The 20511-nt window shown below is 40.9% G+C and overlaps 1 protein-coding gene across 1 annotated transcript; it reads right to left on the bottom strand.

Annotated features, from left to right (window-relative positions):
* Positions 1-4628: 4628 nt before the first annotated feature.
* Positions 4629-8155, bottom strand: LOC149819610 (ABSCISIC ACID-INSENSITIVE 5-like protein 2). The gene is made up of 4 exons (XM_089982605.1): positions 7687-8155; positions 7256-7635; positions 7095-7166; positions 4629-4709 (listed from the first exon to the last, which is right to left on the bottom strand). The coding sequence occupies exons 1-4, from the start codon at positions 8153-8155 to the stop codon at positions 4629-4631; spliced, it is 1002 nt and encodes a 333-aa protein (XP_089838731.1).
* Between the last annotated feature and the right edge of the window lie 12356 nt (positions 8156-20511).

Raw genomic sequence — 20511 nt, 5'->3', positions numbered from 1 at the left:
TTGGTCTTTCCAACCTTGTACTCCAAGGCAAAGTCGAACTCAGCCAAAAACATCTGTCATCGAGCTTGTTTAGGCGTCAACTTCTTCTGTGTCTGAAAATAGCTCATGGCCACATTGTCCGTCTTGACGACGAACTCGACACCCAAAAGGTAGTGCCGCCAGGTCCTGAGGCAATACACAATGGCGATCATCTCACGTTCATGCACTGTGTAACGCCTCTCTGCATCCTTTAGCTTGATAATCTCATATGCGATCGGATGACCATCTTGCATAATAACTCCGCCAATGACAAAGTCTGAGGCATCAGTGTGGACTTCAAAGGGTCTCGAATGATCAGGCAGTCGCAACACTGGCTCCCTCACTAAGGCTTTCTTCAAGCCATTGAAGGCATCTTGGCACGCTCCTGTCTAGAGCCATACCTGATTCTTCTCTAACAAATCTGTGAGGGGCGCAGCAATGAGGGAATAACCTTCGATGAAATGTCGATAATAGTTTGCCAAACCGAGGAATGACCGCAATTCTGGCACTTTGCTTGACGAAACCCATTCCTGAATGGCCCTTATCTTCTGCCTATCCATACGCAACACACCACGCCCCACAACGTGGCCAAGGAAGTTGATCTCCTCCTGCCCGAAGAGACACTTCTCTCGTTTGACACAGAGGTCATTCTCCTTCAATACCTGAAACACTGTTCGCAAGTGCCCGACATGTTGCTACTGTAGATCACGATATCATCCAGGTAGACTACCACAAACTTGTCTAAGTAAGGGTAGAAGATCTGGTTCATTAAAGTCGTGAACGTGGCTGGAGCATTTGTCAACCCGAATGACATTACTAGAAATTCGTAAGCACCATAGCCAGTGACGCAAGTTGTTTTCGGCTCATCACCTTCGGCAATCCTCACCTGCCAGTAACCCGATCGCAGATCTAGCTTGGAAAAGATACGGGCACTGCCTAGCTGATCGAACAAGTCTGCTATCAATGACAATGGGTACTTGTTCTTCACCGTGACCTTGCTCAAAGCACGGTAATCCACACATAACCGTTTAGAGCCATCATGTTTCATCTGAAAAATGACCGGGGCACCAAATGGGGCTTTTGATGGACGAACAATGCCTGCGTCCAACATCTCATCTAGCTGCCTGCGCAGCTCCTTCAGCTCAGTTGGCCCCATACGGTATGGAACCATTGCAGGAGGCTTCGCTCCCAAGGTCAACTCAATCTTGTGGTCGAGCTCACGTCTTGGCGGAAGACGCTTTGGCAATTCCGGGGGCATCACCCCTCGAAACTCCTCCAATAGTGGGGCTAGGGTCGGCGACACTGTTGTTTCTACATTCCCTTCATCTGCATGCACTGCAACTAAGAATGTCTGCTCCCCATGCTTGACACCCTTCTTCAGTTGCATTGCCGATAACACAGAAGACTTGTCTTTTTGCGTAAGGCATTGCACTGTGTGTGACAGGTCTGACCCCATGATCGTCAACGTGTTAAACTTTGGCAGCATCATAACATTCTGGCTTTGCAGAAACTCCATACCCAGAATCACCTTGAAATCGTCTAGGGGCACCACATAGAAGTTGGCTTTGCCGACCCAACTCCCCACTCGAATAGCCACATCTCTTGCTTCACCAAGGATGAGCTTGGCCTCAGAGTTTACTGTTTTGATAGTCCTCTGCTTTGGCACAATTTTCAAGCCCAACCGCTCTGCCTCTTCCCGCGAGACAAAGTTGTATGTGGCTCCCGAGTCTACCATTGCTGAAGTAGACTTTTCATTCATAATGACTTCTACGTACATAAGTTCCTTACTGACATGCATGTTCTTAGCTGTGCAACTTCTAGCTGCGTTAATCGATCACATGGCCTCCATCCTTGGTTGCATGGTCTCAGTGTCACTGCATTCAGTATCACTGCATTCTTTCCGTGCAGCATTGGCTTGTCCGTCGTCCTTTACAAGGCGCTTTGGGCACTGCCTTGCGATATGTCTATCGCCGCAGAACCAACATGTCACAACCGCACCCTTCTTGTTGTTGTTATGCTTCGAGAAGTTTTGTTTCTTTTCGGATTGATAGCGTGTCAACGCCTCACCTTTATCATTGCGCTGCTCATCCTTCTTGCCTCCGTGGTTAGGCTTCTTCCCAACTTTGGTTGATGGGATGAAAGGCTTGCGCTGAGTGTCAACTAAGCGCTCAGTCGCCACATATGCATCTTCCAAAATACGGGTGTTACTCCTTTCCACTTCAGACTGTGCCCATGGCTGAAGTCCCACAATGAACCAGTTGAGCATGTCGTCTTCTAGCATGTTAAGTATCTCCAACATAAGCTTCTGGAACGTTCTGACATAGTCTTGCAACGAACCAGTGTGTTCGAGCTCACGAACCATCCGGTAAGCCTGTCTCTGCGCATTTTTTGGCATGAAGTAGTTGCGCAACTCCATTTTGAAGTCATCAAAGGTGTCTATCAGACATTGACCCCTCTCCATGTCATTGCGCTTCCGCCTCCACCAAGCGATAGCATCGCCATCAAGTAAGGCCGCCGCAGCCTTAATCCTCAGACCTTCGAGAGTCACATTCTGGATATCCAAGTAGTCTTCTACTTGGAACAAGAAGATCTCAATGGCCTTGCTCTCACGAGAACCATTGAATTTTGCGGGTCTTGGCACATCAATCCTTGATGGCCTCTCACCATTTCCGCCATTTAGGGTCACCGTCCGCTGCAACGTACAGTTTTTCAACTGAAGCTCCCCTACTTCAGTCTGCAAATTGGCCACTGTAGTCGTCAACGAAGTGACCTGGCCCATTAATAAGGTTACCTGCTCTTGCAGGCTCGCCACCACATCATTCAGTCCATTGAATGATTCACATGCGCGTGAAATCGCTTCATCATGCGAAGTCACTTCTTCCACCAGCTTGTTAACAGTTGCAGCCAACTCTTCTTGGCCCCGAGGTGAACCCATCTCCTCAGCTTCAGCAACTGCCTTGCCTTTGGTGTTGCGTAAGTTTTGATAAGGCGTTACGATGTCTTGCTCACAAATCGCAGCCTGTCGGCGTGTCTGTCGACACCGGCTCCGAAGTCCCTTCCCCAACACGAGAACGGGCTCTGGTACCACTTGTCACGGGCCTATTTCCTTCAATGGGCCAGCACGGCGCAACGATCCTTCCTCACTGTCGCAAGCCTACTCGTCAGCTCGCTTGCCGATCGCGGAAGCTTGTAATCAGAGTGCAAGAGAGCAAGAGAGAATAGAAGGAGAGAAATTGCAATCACAACGAGGGTGAACAAAAGAAAGCTCAACGCATTTACTTTATTCACAATTTTGCCCGCAGGCCATTACAGTTCAAGTATACGGGCTGCCCCTTCGGGGTATTGATTCACCTGAACCGGGCAGATTACATTAGACTCAACAAAAGCAAAACAGAATCTAAGCGCAAATGTACACTGTAAGTCGCAAGGGAACAATGGGAACCCATAGATTAACTCCTCTCACACATGGCACGCAGTTGGTTTAATCAGACGACATTTAAAATAGTATAATATTTTCGATACTTCTTGTGTCAACCGGAGTCGTTCATCTTTTAGATGGACAGCTGCAAGTGGTTGCTTTATGGTTTACCACTGCACCTAGCAAAAGATGGCCCATACATTTTGAATGAGATGAGCAATGGTTCATGTCAAGTGAGACAGAGGGAGCACAGCATTAGCATGCCAGCAAAATAAGAGAGAGAGAGAGAGTTTATAAAAGCAGGAGCAATGTTGGACAAGGCCTTAAGGGTTCTAAGTTACCAAAAACTTTCTTTTTGATGATGAGATGAAGGGGTAGTAAGTAGCAAACCAGGGAATTTAAACATCTTTCATTAGAATCAGATGATCTGGTTTTACTCACATTTTCAATGTGGTGAGAACTGTTAGGCATTAGGGAATGAGCATCTAGAAGGGAAATACATCCTGTTTCCTTGGATTGATCACCATTAGTACTTTTTTATACTGCGTGAAGGTTGAAGGAAGCAGTTGTAAGAATTGGAGAAAGCCGAATCATCTGATCTCAAGAGTAAAAGCAAGATGGTTTGATTTTCTCCAATGTCTTGTTTCCAAGTTTCCAACATTTTCCAATCGACGATGCTTACTAGAGGAGAAAGGGTTCTGTAATATTATCAACTGCCCCAGCCAATATTGATTTGGTTTTCTAAAAACATCCTACTAGAAAAATGTCACAGTAAGTTGAAATAGAATTATCGATTGATTTCTTTTGTGTTTTTGGTATTTTGATCGTTTCTTCTTTCATATTGTCTGTACATGTCTTTCTGTTACCATGTAGAGAACTTTTTCCTTTTAATCTTCAGTATCCTGTATTGACTTTATATTGCTCTTATAATACTGGCGCAACTGTGCAAGAAAAAACAAGTGTTGATATCAACCCAAACTTCTCTAACAGATTTGGATCCTCACAAATCTGAAAATAGGGCGGAGATAAATGTACATACAACAAAGGCCCAGAAAAAAGTCTGGAAAGATACCCCAGACGTACAACACCTTCAACTGTGAGATAACTCAAGGAAACAGAGGTGCTGGAGTTCCATTTGATTGCTATGCAACTAACACAAAAGACTGCATTAATCTGCAAATTTTACAGACAATCAAAATGGAGCTGAACTGATTCTGCGGAGCTGGTATTTAGGCTCTGACTGTGGTGCAGCATAAAGAATGTTCTGCAGCTCCTGTTGTAAAAGAAAAAAAAGGAGGATTAGTACAAATAAAATTTTGAATAGCCTCACCCTAAAGTCGATGACTCACAAACATAAAACTGGGGACAACTTTTTTCAAACGGGGATCAGTTCCTGTTTTTTTTTCTTTTGAAAGGCAAGCTGGGGTTAGGACGACCCCTATCGGTTATACAACTATACCATTGGGTTTTGAACCTGCACCATCCCAACACAAGGTGACATGCACTAGCTGCTGCTACCAGCCAACCGGAGCCCCCATTGGTAGATCAGTTCCTGTTTGCTCATACAAGATATTGTAGTTTTATCCAAGTGATTCACCAATACCATTTTTCTAGCTACACTTTTTCCATAACACTTGGTTCCAGCATTTTCCTAGAATTGGTCAATAGAACAACATTGCAAATACTTCAAAACTGATCGAACCATGTGTTGCATGGAGTCAATTAAACATCCAAGGGGACAGATATTTTTGTCTTGGAAATCTGCATCTTTTTACATTGCAAAAATGAAGAATGTGCATGTCTTGACAAACCCAAGCTGCGTTGTAAAATGTGATTCCAGGACATGATAATTCTCAACTGAACGAGGCATTACAAAGCTTAAATTCTTAAACCTTTCATGCTAAGCAACAATCAGAGAATAGTTTTTTCTAGCAATGATTTAGAGCTAAAGCATAGTAGGTTGAGGATTGAAAATTACAGACATTACAATTAAGACTCCGAGCTCCATCACAGAGGCTAAACAAGTTTACTGCCAAGATCTGACTGTACTTTTCAGGCAGTCTATTTGTTTAAGTTACCAGAAAATGAATGCCAAGCATGATGAATCTTTAGGGGTAACGATGCAAAAATAAAACTGCAAGACAGAGATCGAATAGCCTGAACAGGACACATTTATAGTTGAAAGCACAATGAAAAACTAGTCACTTTGGATACAAACTTGACACATGCCAGTTATGCACCATTGTTACTCCACACCTTAACAGACTTGAGAAATCTACTTTTTAAAACTAGAGCATCATGGCATCAAGATTAGATAATTACTGAAACATCCAAAAGGAAAATTGCACAACTTGAGTTCTTTCCAAAAATTTTTGATCAGCAAACAAATTACTCTAATAACACCAAATTCGTCAGACCATCTTGTAGACAACACCCAAGGTCAACTCAAATGACAGAAACTAATTAATCAGGCATTGCAAGCAAGAATCTCCGTGAGTGCTGTTTCACATACAAGAGCAAAGATTTTCATTTAGTGGTTATCTAAGCTTCCTAATTCCATGAATCATGTGTGACCATAATTCAATCAATAAGCTATGTGAACTGTTTTGTGCCACGGAATCTCAAATGTCAGAATTTGTGAGCTACATATCATATCTTAGAATGTTTAAGCTGATGTGCATTGGCACAAAGATTTGGTTGAACTAAAAATGGTAAGAGACAGTAAAACCAAAGCAAATACATTGGGTTTAAGTGAATACCACAAGGCACTAGCTAAAACCAATCCAAATACATAGCTTGAGCACATTGTACCTAAAGCTTCTAGATTAACCTATTCCCAATCTCAATCCACTGCCCAGATAATAGTCTTTCTAGGGACATTGACAAACCAGTGACACACACAGAAAACAACTTTATATGGACAATTTTGGCCATTCAATAAGAAAAATTGCAGCTTTCATCCTTTCCAAGAAACTTTAAACTTCCAATGGTAATAGAATTTGAATTTGATATCCAATGAGAGAAGTATCTTCACACAGCATCATGTAGATCAGGCATCAATTTTACTCTACCATTTATTTGTCAAGTGCATTTAGGGATGCTTGACAAAATAGATTATCAAGTAATCCAACGAAGGCCGCATACTAGCATATCAAAAAAGTTTCATCAAGTAGATCACTATGGTAAAATAATGATAAAACCCTAATCTTCTGTTCCAACAGTAGCAACAGCTATAAATAGGATGAAATTATGAAAACACAAATCTCCAAAATAAAAGCAGAAGCAGTTCATGAAAGAAACATGTTCCATAGAGAACAAAAACAAGATTACACAAGTACACAATGTTTTGCTTGGAAAACTTGATACCTTCAACTGTCAAAATGCTATTACATTTTGAAGCATGTATATATAATCAGGAACAGGAACAGGAACAAAATATCAGACAATACAAATAGATGAGACTAATAGTAGCCCTTTATTTAAGCTGTTCAAATCAATTTTATTTTTCCAAACAAATAGCACCAATCATGCAAAAAAGAAATGCAATTTAGAACCGCAAAAGAAGCAAGGACTACACAAATGAGCCTTTGCAGCACACAGAAGTTGATCTTGGCTGGAAACAGTTATGCATATGAAGCATGAGGAGAACACCAGATACCTTCTGCTTCCTAAGTCTCTCATTCTCCTCTTCCAGACGTGAAACCTTATTCTCCAACTCATTTGTATAGGCCTGTGAGTGCAAAAATAAATAATGGTATTCGAGAAACTATGTTACAAACCATGGAGAAATAAGCAAAAGAAGAGGAAAGGCAACTTCACCTGCTTCCTCGCACGGGACCTAGCTGCAGACTCCCTGTTTTTTATCATCCTTTTCTGTCTTCGCTCTGTCGTTTTCTCAATCACTACATCAGAAGCAACCCTCTTCCGTCCTGGTATTTGTGTATCCAAAAGTGCCCCCAATGATGGAGTAGACACATTCATTTGATTACTTTCACTAAATACCACTTCCATAACTGGGCCACTGGTAACGCCCAATGCTGCAGGGACTGGAAGGTTAGGGATATAAGGACCCATCAAATTTTGCTCTCTTGACTGAACCTGCTGTTGGTTACTTGAAGAGGAGATCTCATAGTCTATCCACGCGCCCTGTTGCTGAAAATTATGATTAACAATTGGATCAATACCCATCACAGAAGCTGCTGCATTGCCACCACCAACATTAATCTCCAAATTCTCCACACCCTCCCTACCGCAGCCATTCTTACCAGCGCCTTTGGCTACAATACCCGCCTTCACCAAGAAGTCCTCCAATGTCATCTCTCCCAGAGGAAGTTGCCCATCATGTGTTTTCGTCTCATTGTTATGCTTCCTCTGTCCCAGCTGGATATCTCTCCATACCTCATCAACCGTCTTCCTGCTCAATGCCCGGGTGAGGGTAATGCTCCCTTGTTGGCATAACCCGCGCACCGGAGAATCTAATCTCAAGCCCTCTGGATTGGGATTCTTCACATCCAAGGTTATCAATCGGTTCTGCTCGGCCGACCAGACATTCTTAAGCAGCTCATCCATATTCATACTGCTCAAGGGTTTCCCTAGGTGTCCCAATTGGTTCTGTACCTCATCTAGTGTAAGATTATATAAAGAACCCCGCCTAACCAAAGATTGGAACCTTGGTGGTTGTCCTCCCCTCTTTGATGAAGCCATTGCCTGAACCCCCATTCATTAGATTCTATTCTCACCCAAATCCTTCAAACTACCCTCTCAAATCCAAGCCACCAACAATGCGAAAAGGAAAAAGAGGAACCATGAAATGAGTTGTTCCTACAGTGTGTAACGCCCGAACAAGAGAAGAAAAGGTCTTTTCTTTCTCACCCAAGCTACATAATCTACCTTACAAAATCTGTAAGCTCATCAGAGGAAGAAGACACTAAGATGATTTAACCCCATCATGTCTCCTTCCATGCCCCCCACCCCCAACCAAAACCCCACAAGAAAGAGAGGGGAACTAAACAAGATCTAACATGGGTACTTGTTAGATTCCATGCATTGTTGCCAAAGAAACAAGTTCATTATTGGCAATCCCCACAAGCATGCAACTAACACCAAAACCGAAAAACTCAAAATAAGACCACAATCATCAAAACAAGAAAGATTAAGCAAAAGGAACGATACGTGACATAATGTATGCATACATGCACTAAAGGCCTAAAATCCAGTAACAAATTTTCTCAACCAAAAGACTCAAAACAAAAATGAAAGAAGGAAATTCAAAACTTGACCATAGAAACTCTCAAACCCCACAAAGAACAAAATCAGAAAGGACACTAAAAAAACACTCCCATTTGCTGCATGCCGAAAAAGTGAATTTGTCCATTATACATTAATTTATCAACACACAGATTGCGAATGGAGAGTGACCACCCAGTAAAAATCAACCTGGCTCATTAGTTTTATCATAAACCATCATTTTGATTCGATTTTTGGAAGATAGAAACGGTGGGAAGAAGAAGAGAGTGTCGGCAAGATCTTCCTCACTGTCACTCCCTTCTTGCCTTTGCCAAACGTGGGCAGATGGGAGAAACCACAGAGAAAACTCATAAAAGACGATCAGCATAAAAGGAGAGACTCCCGTAGCGTCCCCTTTTTGCGGCGGTGGCAAAGGTGGGATGCTCCTAGGACTGCCCCACGATGATCTGACCTCCCCACGATGCCTCTCTCTACGAGATACCATAGATAACGCATGATGCCTTTCTCAACAATATACATGCACGGTGTCATAGTCTGCAAGCACTCGGTACTCTTTTAGAGAGAGAGAGAGGCATGATCTACCATGGTATCTCAAGAAAAAGGAATTATTTTTTTATTTTTGATAGATTTTAAGAGATATTAGAATCTTTTGCAGGTTCACAATGGTTTACGGTCTCATGGCAGTTACCGACGAAAATAGTTTTCGTCAGACCTGAACAGGGTAATTGCTTCTTTCGGGGACCAGCATATTGTCACGAGTGATTACAACTGCCTTCTGTCGCAAATCGACTCAAGCTTTCCGGTTTCCTTCTCGGCTTCTATGAGGGGCTTCCAAAATTTTATTCAGATGAACTGGTTGTACCCAGTACCCCATGTAGGTGAAACATTCTCTTGGACCAATCGACGATCTCGACCGTGCTTCCGTCTGCTAGATCGTGTGCTCGTATCGTCGGATCTTCTGAACTCTATTAATGACATTTCTTGTTGCCTACTTCCACCTTCTGTCTCAGACCATAGTCAGATTGTTATCCAATGGGGTCAAGGCTTCTCTGATAACAGAACCTTCAGATTTGAGTAATGGTGGCTTAAAGAGGCAGGTTTTGAGTTGTTAGTCCAACAATCTTGGAGTAGACCTTGCTATGCGGATCGGGCAGTTTCACAGTGCATGATTAAACTGTTTCGGTTATCTTGTGACATCAAATCTTGGTTGGTCTCCAATAACATAATCAAATTTCAAAATATGGGGGAGTGGTAGCGGGAGCTGTCTAACATCGATCAGTCGCTCTTGGGTATGTCCTCAATGTCTGCATCCGATATTGAAAGACTCAATGTTAGATCGACCAAGTTGTCTTTGCTATTGCAATCTTGGCGTCTAAAAAATGAGATACGCTGGAAGCAGTGATCAAGGATGATTTGGCTTAAAGCAGGTGACGAAAACACAAGGTTGTTTCATTTTTTCGCCTCTCATAGGCATAGAAGACATGTGATTCATTCTATGTTTATCGACGATGTCTCCTACTCGGGCAATCAGGTACTCATTATTGTTACCAACTATTTCACTAACCTGTATTCCTACAGCCAAGCGGTAGGTGGCGCGATGGGTACTGCATTATTCTTGACCATGGATCAGGCTCTCTCCAAATCGATTCAAGTGTCGTTCATTAAAGATGAAATCTTATCGACTGTGCGGGATTCATCTGGGTGGAAAGCTTCAGGCTTTGATGGGTATCCGGTGGATTTCTTTCACACTTTCTGACAATGCGTTAAGAGTGACATCCTTAGTGTCTTTGATGAGTTTCATCACAATGATCGTCTGTCGATTCATTCCCACCTAGCCATTGTGTCTCTTATTCCTAAGGAAGTTGCCACATCGGACATCTCGCAGTTCTGACCTATTTTTGTGTTAGGAGGTTTATACCGCATTATCGCAAAGGTTTTGACAAATAGGATGTGGTCAGTCGCTCCTAGGTTTTTATCGGAGGCTCAGTTCCCCTTCATCCTTAATAGAAGGCTTCAACATTCCTTCATTTTGGCCACAGAAGTGTTGCATTCTCTCAAGATCAGCGGGGAGACTTTCTTCACTCTTAAGTTTGACGTTCATAAAGCCTACAACTCGGTTCATTGGCCATTTTTTTTCAACATGTTGACGAATTTGGGCTTCGTCATACGTTTCTCTAGCTGGGTTCATGAGCTGGTTACCAATGCACAGTCACAAATTCAAATCAATGGGGTAAAGGGCAAGCAATTCAAACTTGGTCGTGGTCTTCGGCAAGGTTGTCCCTTGTCTCCTTTACTCTTCAACATCGTCTCTGAGGGCCTTATGGTTTTGGTCAAGAGGGCAGTGGAGTGTGGTCTAATTGAGCCACTCGGTATACTCAAGTTCCCGTGTCATATTCATACCTACGTCGACGATATGATTATCTTTAGAAGGGTTTCAATCCAACAAATGTTAATGTTCAAGCTTGTCCTACTTTTTTCCTGTCGATGTCAGGTTTATCTGTGAACTACGATAAGTGTTGTCTGTCCTTGGTTAATGCCCCTCCGTCGATGTTGGTCATGGGTCAACGGATATTCGAATGCACGGTAACGGAAAACTCCTTTTCTTATCTGGGTCTGCCGCTTCAGATCAGTAGGATCACAACGGCAGCTTGGAACTCGACTCTGCAAAAGGGTCAGAATAAAATTTCGACCTGACAAGCTTCTTACCTTTCCATCGCAGGTCGATTGACTCTCATCAATGCTATATATATATATATATATATATATATATATTGTTTATTTTATTTATTTTCGTGTGTGTGATTAAAATATCCATGGCATTGAAACATTCCCGGCTCACGTATAAATAGCCATTAACCATGTTCTCATGTTTTTATTGCAAGAATAATATCAGTGAGAAAAAAGTTGTTGTGGCCCCTACCAAATGAGCAGAGGGTAGCACCATACACGACCATGATAATGCCGTCATCATCAATTTAGGGTTCATGAGATACCTCAACGGCTAGGTCATAGTATCATACTATCATAACTAAGACGTCTCGAGCTTGAATCTTACAAGGTTATCCCTCAGTTTACATATATAAACAAAAGTGCTTTTACTTGGAGGTGGACAAACTGTGGTGTTAAAAACTGTTGATGTGCCTAAGCGAGGTACTGTGCCAAGCTGAAAGCCCAGGTTTGAATCCCTCTGCCACATGGGGCTTAAGAGATATCTGCCTAACCCCCTTTCAATAAAAAAAGTGTTGATGTGCAAATTCATTGTAGGGCTATTGCTAAAACAAACTTTCTTGGGCCATGCAGTTGATTGGTGTATAGTTCAAATCTTCAGGCTTTTGCAAAGGTATGTTATTTGAGCTACTTCATCTTTATGGCTCTGTTCACATGGTTACCCTCTTGACTTTATTGAGATGGGGGAAACCAATGCCATCCCACTTCAAAAGGAGAAACGTACAAACAACAATACTTTAGTTGGCCCCCCGTGAGGTCACCGCGTTGGTTAGGGTGAATATTGGAATGTCTATACTAGATGCCCTAAAAGTCACTTGGAATCAAACCTTATGATAGGGGTAGCAGTGCTATGAAGCTGGTCCTCTTCCCCCCAAGGCTAACCACTGTAGGTGGGGCAAACCAGAGCTCGAACCTCATAGGTTCCTCATCTATATCTATACTACTTATAAAGGAACAATGAGGGGCAATGGTGAACAGAAATATTTAGCTTTATAAACTTTTTTAAAATAAGGCATAGGTTAATCTATGTTTAAATGCCTTTCTAAAATTTGTCAAAACATTGTCATAATACACCCCTCACGAGAGAGAGAGAGAGGTTAATCTAAAATAAACTCTAGTCATCAATCCTCATGTTGGTAACTTTCAATATGGTATAAATTTTCCTGATCTTTCTCTTCAAGTTAATAATAGAATAATTATTTGTGTGTGTGTAACAGGTTTGTAAGGACGGGCCGTTTCCTTAATATTAATAATAATACGAAGAATGATATGAAATTGTCCTCTCAAAGTAGTGCTTATTTTCTACTACAACCAAGTCCTTGGATTTTTCCATTTAATGAGACATCGGGGCTTGAATGTTGGTAGAGTTTGGGCAGCATAATGTTGGAACTTAATCTTGAATATTCTAAATAAGTAATGATTGAGCGTCATGATATTCCTTGAAATCTTACGCAATCAAGATACGGGACTGTGATTGTTTAATCTTTGATTTTAGTGGATCCGGCAACTAACAATTGGATTGTAGGAAATAACTATTTGAGCATTTCAATAATGCATTTTTACGAGTGCAAGAGCATGCTGTGTCATTGATTTTATGGTGCTTTAATATCTAAATCAAAATTTTGTATAACTCTAGGCAATGTTTGCCTACCAGCCTACATGCAGACCCAATACAGGGACAGCATGGCGATGATTTAAGTTTCAATGGATTAGTTAAACCAATAAAAGCCCCTGCAAGTTGGGGTTATCGATTTTCAAAATTAATGCTGCTAAAAATATAACTTGGCAATCTAGTCTCATAGAGGAACATTACCAACTTGGCCTTTTCTACTTTTTTTTTTCTGGTGTGATAAATAAGTTCATGTGTCCTTTAGTTTCACTACAGACAACAGTTCCTCATTGTTCAACATAACACGTGACTGCTCCCTGGGAACAATAAGCCTGTTGGTGAGCTTCTTACTTCAATGGAAAGGAATTATGTGCTGATAATACATTCCATGTCGTTTCTATTCATCCATGCCGTCCCCTCCAATGTAAGGCACAAGGTGCTGGCAGATGCTTTTACAAACATGGCTTAGGTGATAACTAGTTCTTTTCATTATCCTTGGAAGAGACTTTTGCAACAAGGCACCAGGAATGGCTGCTTAAATGATAATTTCTTAGTCGTTGACCACCTTTGTCCCTTGCTTTTTTCGAAGAGGCAAAGGATTTCTATTTTCAATCAGATTACAGTAAAACGGCCCTTTATTAAAATTAATCTGCAGATCGATATGTACAATGTCAGCATTGGCTGGATGTGGCACGGAGTAGCAAAAGCAATAAGTAGTCATTATAGTTATTGACATGCAGATGAAAAAGAAGTCTAAAGAAAAGACAGTACTTGGAGTATGGTCTCCTCTCTCTGCTTATTGGAAATGAATTTTCAACCCCATCTCTCTAGGTGATCTTATCCCTACTTTTGTATATAAAGAGATAAAACGTAAATTCCTGATAGTATCACAAGCAAAACTCTTGAAGTCCATTGTCTTAAAGACTAAGATGATTACTTGAAATGAAAAAAAAATATCAGGAACGATAATATAGTACTTTTGCTTGTAGCTATGTATTAGTTCTTACTACATTGCTAGTCCCATGAAATTGCTTGCAGTTTCTTCATAGAGATAAAATCTCTCTCTTTATGCAATTAATGGAATGAAGATTGATCCAGGAATCCAGAAGTTCTTTTGACAGGAAATTCTGAAGTTCAGTTCAGCCAAAACAGTTCGATAAACAGAAGTACCCCAAGGCCTCAAGATGTCGAGAGACGAGTTAAAGACCCAAATTAACTCGGCAAAATGATCATAAAATAAACAGATAGATGACAAACGATCAAGAATTAGCAAACAAGTGAGAAGGGATGGTTACATACAATCTAGTCATCTTCTTTCTAATATTGATCATTTCTGTGGGGCTACATTCGGTTATGTTCATTCCATGGGACAGGATTTATCGACCATGTCCAGTGTATTGTGGTAGGTCATTGAACACAAAAATGAAAAAGATTGATCTTTTCTTTTTGCTTAAAAAAAAGGGTAATCACATTATAGATCCGATTTGTAGTACCTGTTTCTGTATAACACCAAATATACATTTTCATGCATGTACGTGAACATTCCTTCCGTATCCAGAAACCAATTCTTCCCTTAAAATGAAGAAGAGAGTTTTGACAGTGTTGTTTCAAGTGGATCATGAGTTAAAAAATTTCCTCATTTATATCAGAAAAAATTGTATATCTGCTTGTACATCAGCTTGCATACAGGCATGAGTGCATGCATTCATATTCATCCTTTGAGTGTGTGTGTGTGTGTGTGAGAGAGAGAGAGAGAGAGAGAGAGAGAGATTGGACATGTACATGCATGACTTGGCATGCATAAATTAGCTGACTGTATATGTGCTAGCATACATTATTGGCTACGGAGGGATGATCAAGTTAGTGCACATGAAGAAAGCACTTAAGGCTACCTAGTGATGTTATAGAGATGAGTTCCTTTTGATTCATCACTATGTCCGTATCAATGTAATAAAAGAAGAGAAAAGAAAAAGAAACACCATATGCTACAAAAGTCCTGATTTCCCCATAATGAAGCATCTCTTCTTGCAAGCACATCTTTCTACTAGAATAGGTTCATATAAAATAACCCATGAGAGCTCTTCAAAGTTCCTTTCTAATCAAGATTATAGTGTGGCTCTTGCTTTGGGCACATTAAAATATCACAATTCATGTCCCCATGAATATAAAGGGAAGGTCTAAGAGATTTAAATCAGGGGGAACACTTTATGCTAACCAAGATAGACAAAGAATCTTCCTCCATCACATGTCAGTCAAGGGGGTTGTGCCACATGTCATACCAAGGGGCACCCAGTCCTTTGAAAAATGGACCAGGCACATGTTGTGGTTTCCTATGGATCAAGTCAGGAAGGTGGCATTTAGGGCAAGAGGGAGACACTGGAAGTGAAAAGCAAGGAAAAGTAATGATGAGCACCTCTACCATCATAGACGAATGGCAAAGCTTAGTTGTATATGGTCTACAGATGAATGAGCACACTTTCCCCGTACAACAGTGGAGTTTTTTTACTATTTCTTCCTTGTTCCAATGTAGTTATGTGGGGAATCAAGCAAGAAATCAACAAAAGGTGGAACTTTTGCTTTGTTGAGAATGTACGATTCAACAAATGAATAAAATATTTTCTATTCTTTTTCAAACGGTAGTCTCCCCTTTCCCAGTACCATGATGATTTTAATGCAAAAAGAGCAATGATACAAGCATGAGGGCGGATCAGGTGCCATCACATTTCACACTTTGAGTGTGCCGCTGTGCCTGACCGCCTCCATCAATGGGATACAGCCTGTTAGCTCCGGGGCTCAACAGAAGATGGAGGTCGGATCAAGGGAAGCTACACACTAAAATGTGCAATGTGATTGCACCTGAACTGACATCTACAAGCATGGGTTCACTCTTAGAAACCATTCCAGGGTGAAAGTATGGGAGATGATGTAATGCAAGAAAACTGAACCTTAACATGTGATGCATCTTTCCCACTTCTTCCTCAGTTTCATTCCTAGCTTGTCAGTTTGGCATTTTCTTGATGACTTCTAGCATTAAACAAATCATTCATCACCATCAAGAATTCAAAGCTGATTGAGAGGCTCACCATGGTCAACTTCGGTTGCATATATAGGTCCTGAAGTTGCTAGTCAGCCAAGATGACTCATGAACCAAAGGACCAGCTTGACTGTTGTAACACTCCAGTGGACTTCGAGTTTCAACTGGGTGGTCTTTGAGAGCCTCAGATCTCAGATCCAAGGATATGATGCAGTGTGGGCCACACACCAACATCCGAGGCTTCTCAAACGCGGGATCTTAGACCAAGGATTTGAGATTAAAAGGAAATGAGAGTGAGATCCTCAATTTGAGAGTAGATTGGGGTGAGGCATCCGTTCTCAGATCCGAGGAATTCAAACACACCCGAGCTTTCTTTTCTTTGTTTTTTTTTATAGAAAAGCTAAGGGACAACTCCTGTCTGATTCAAACTCAACACCCCTTGGTTATGATAGTGCGGCCTAACAATCCAGCTGTGTAATTTGACTCCTAACTTTTTAATTAGCTGCAGTCAACTATTGGTGTGACCGCGCCATTTTCCAGAAAAAAGGTTTCCATAGACAAACTTAATATAGATTCCTTCCTAGCAAAGCCTAAATTGCTGAGAAAACATAACTTACAGAATTTGCTAGATTTTTAAGTTTCCAACCAGTAAGAGATGCCTAATTTTAAATTTCCAACCAGTATAGAGTCTAGACTCTTTCAAGATCCTTGAGGTTCTTATTAACAAAAGAAACCTGAAAATCCAAAGTTTTTAGATAGCATACAAACATATCTAAGTACCTACTCCAGATAAAGACGAGCTTTCACTTTGGCCTTCTATGAGATGAAAGGAAAAGGAATAACCTTTAGAAATAAAGAATGGGAGGATTAATTAAAACTCTTGGATTTTATTTTTGCCGTCTTTCCTCCCACTTCCCCTAGCCCTAGGGACTGCACAAGCAAATCCATATTCATAAGATGATAGATCAAACAATGTCTTTACATCACATACTTCTCTCTCTCTCTCTCTCTCTCTCTCTCTCTCTCTCTATATATATATATATATATATATATATATATATATATATATATATGTGTGTGTGTGTGTGTGTGTGTGTGTGTGTGTGTGTGTGTGCCACTCGATCTGTTAAATTGCATGTCATCTGTGGGTGCATACCATGATTGCACGAACAGGGGCATTCCCCTCACCAGATAATATCAAGTCTGAATCCCTCAAATGACTACCAAAAAGATCAAAGAAAACAAAGTGCAAGTTAGATCCGCCGGGCTCACCTGAGTGGTAGCAGTGAGAGCCTTTCACTGGTAGGATCTTGAGGGCTTGGGTGTCGGTGACACCACCCAGATATTACCGACTTTGGCAGGGAACTTACTCGTCCCAAAAAAAAATGTGCAAGTTAGTTAGTCAAAAGAATTTTAAAAGATTTAAACAAATAAAGTTGAATAATATCTTTCTTTTACTAAGAGAACACTGAAGCCCATCAAGACCCAAGGGGGGTTTGGCGTAGTGGGATGGGGGGCCTAGGCAGTTTGACCGGCAGTCTAGGTAAAATCTGTAATTACGGCAGGCTGAGCTGCACCCAAGGCAGTTTCTCCGAGTAAAATATCAAAAAAAAATACTGAAGCCCATGATTATGCAATAGTTGTCGCAAGTTATCTGTAAAGCTGCACTTCTCTTTTTCTAAAAGTTATCAACATTTTCTTTAATTCCCCACTATTACACAGTGTGCACGTGGCCATGACTTGACACTGGCATCATTTTTTTCTTTAGTGAGCTCCATAAGGATTTGAAAAAAAAACAGGAAGAAAAAGAAGACCCATGAGAAAAATTGGTGTGCAAAGGCCATGTACCTCAGTATCTACTTTACCGCCTGCTGTAAACATCCCGATTTTGACCAACAATAGAACTTGCACTAATGGTGTGTGTGTGTGTGTGTGTTTCAAATGCAAGCTGGGGTTAGGCAGACCCCCACGAGTTATTATTCATGGTATCACTGGGTTTTGAACCTGCAAAGACGCTGCAACTGACAGCTACTACCAACCACCCGGAACTCCAATTGGTAACTAATGGTGCATGTTTGTACGTCGTTATGGAAAACTGATGTACGCAACACAAATTTGTAGGACCTACCTATCAAGTCTCTTATGAGTTGGGCGACTTAATCGACTAACATGGTTGCGTCATTTCCCCCATATTGGGCCCTCTTCAAATTTAGACAACACTAGAAAGCCAAAATTTCCCTTACGACGATTTCTTACGGAAAAGTTGACCCTCTTGATAACATGGTGAAAAAGTGCCATGATGACACAAGTAGGGCCCCGATTTTTCCATCATAACCACTTTTTATACTTCTTCATACCTCCCACTTAGAGCTCGTATGGAAAAAGAAAAAAAAAATTGAAAGGCAAGCTGGGGTTAAGGAGACCCCTACCAATTATACAGTACCATTGGGATTCGAACTAGCAACGTACCAACACAAGGTGACGAACAATAACAGCTCCTACCAGACAAGCAGAGGCCCGTTGGTTAAAAAAAAAACTTTGGTAACTAAAAGATCGATATAGTATCAAAATAGCAAACACCCACAGCAAGTAAACCGTCAAAAAAGAAAGAAAAAGAAAAGTGTGAGTAATGGAGGTCAAAATTGCAGCCAGAACATCGTCTGAATAGCTACCCAAGAACTTAACGAGCTTCTTTGAGACCATCTCATTGAGTTCCACAACCAAAGGACACTTCCGAACCATATTTAAGGAAAGAGGCCCAGATTACACAACATCCAGAAGATGATAGAGTGGGAAGTTTTTTTCCCTAAAGAGAGAGAGAGAGACCCGCAAATGCTGGGTAGAAAGAAGATGATGAGAGAGACATAAATGCAAAAATTCCTTTTAGTAGAAAACATTCCTCAAACCCTCGAGGAATGTTTCCTATCAAAAATTCAAATTTTTAGAAAAAATCAGATAAAAATTCTCTCGTTTGGAAAGATCAGAAAATTCATACTTTTTTTCTTTTCTACACTAAATTTTCCTACCTTTTTCTCACTTTTCTAACTTTTACATTGGCTGAGCTGACAGTACTTTTTAAAAATCAGTCCCCATTCCCATGTAAAGCCTTTGCTTTATACGGGAACAAAACAAACGAGGCTTAATAAACTGTTCTCGATAGTCAAAGTCAATGAATACCCTGCCAACAAAGGCTAAAAATCAGTGCCCATTCCCATGTAAAGCCTTTCTTTTATATGAAAAAGAAACAAATGAGGCCTAATAGACTGTTTTCGATAGTCCAGGCCAATGAATACCCTGTCAACAAAGGCTAAATCATAATCATATAGCCATTTTTCACTTCGTTATACATCAAGGCTCGGTACTCTATAAGTGGAAGCTCAATAGAATAGAAGAAGCGTGTTCGCATAACCTCCATCATGATAAAATTGGAGTTGAGCGATTCAACGTAACCAAATGGATAAAGAATTATGTTGATCAACATTTTCAGCATCCATGTGATTGTTCTGTGTATGTCTTGAAGCTGAATCTAGCATCTAATTGAATTTAACAATCTCAACCAATCTAAAGCAGGTTGAAAGATTCAAGATTAGATGGTTGGAAAACAATAAGATCATAGATGGAATAAAAAAACACCCGTATGAAGCTTGAAATGTTGATATCTTCACAAGAAAGAGCGAACAAGGACTCAATATACATTCTACATAGAAAAATGTAAATACTCTTCCCACAAACTGGCCATTCAAGCTGGAACTGATCTCGTCAGTAGGTGTAGATAATGAAAGAAAAGGACCAACCAAGGCAAACAAAGGAATTCAATGACGAATGCTAAAAACCAATATCAAATATGGAAAATAAACATGCTGGATTTTGATCTTGTTAGACGTAATTCAGAAGGCACAATAAGATCACTGAGTTCTGCAAGAACAAAACAAATCGTTGGCTATCAAATGCTTCAACCACCACAGACACGCATGTTCAAAGCTATAGGAAATGAGGGGTTTAGCTCTTCACAGAAGTCTGTGAAAGAACAAGAATTAATTGGCCCAACTGTTGAGGGTTTGAGCCCTTCATAGATGCCAATTTGGAAGTTTATTCCCAACATACCTCAACCTTTTTATATTTGGAACTTACAGAAACAAGGGACATAAGTCAATCTTGTAGCTTCGGACGGAGATAAGTTGGGACTAACTCGCAAAAGGTGTGCCTGCATACTGCTAGCTATAGAGCCAGGTAAAAGCTATCCGATCTATAATTGTTGGTGAAAGGATGAAAAGATGAAGAAAGGTCAATTGCTTGCTACCATCTTGAAGATACTCCAAATGGCTACGCCCATATTGCAAGCACAAACTTCCACCACTCAACAGAAAGGATACTGGTGTGATGAACTCAAGTGGCATTTCACATGGCATTCAAAGTATGACAATGGTGACTAATCCACAGTTTAGATATGATGACTGA

The sequence above is a fragment of the Nuphar pumila genome, chromosome 12 (genome assembly GCF_984573655.1).
Source record: "Nuphar pumila chromosome 12, dmNupPumi1.hap1.1, whole genome shotgun sequence".
Lineage (NCBI taxonomy): Eukaryota > Viridiplantae > Streptophyta > Magnoliopsida > Nymphaeales > Nymphaeaceae > Nuphar > Nuphar pumila.
This window is presented reverse-complemented; position numbering and strand designations above follow the sequence as displayed.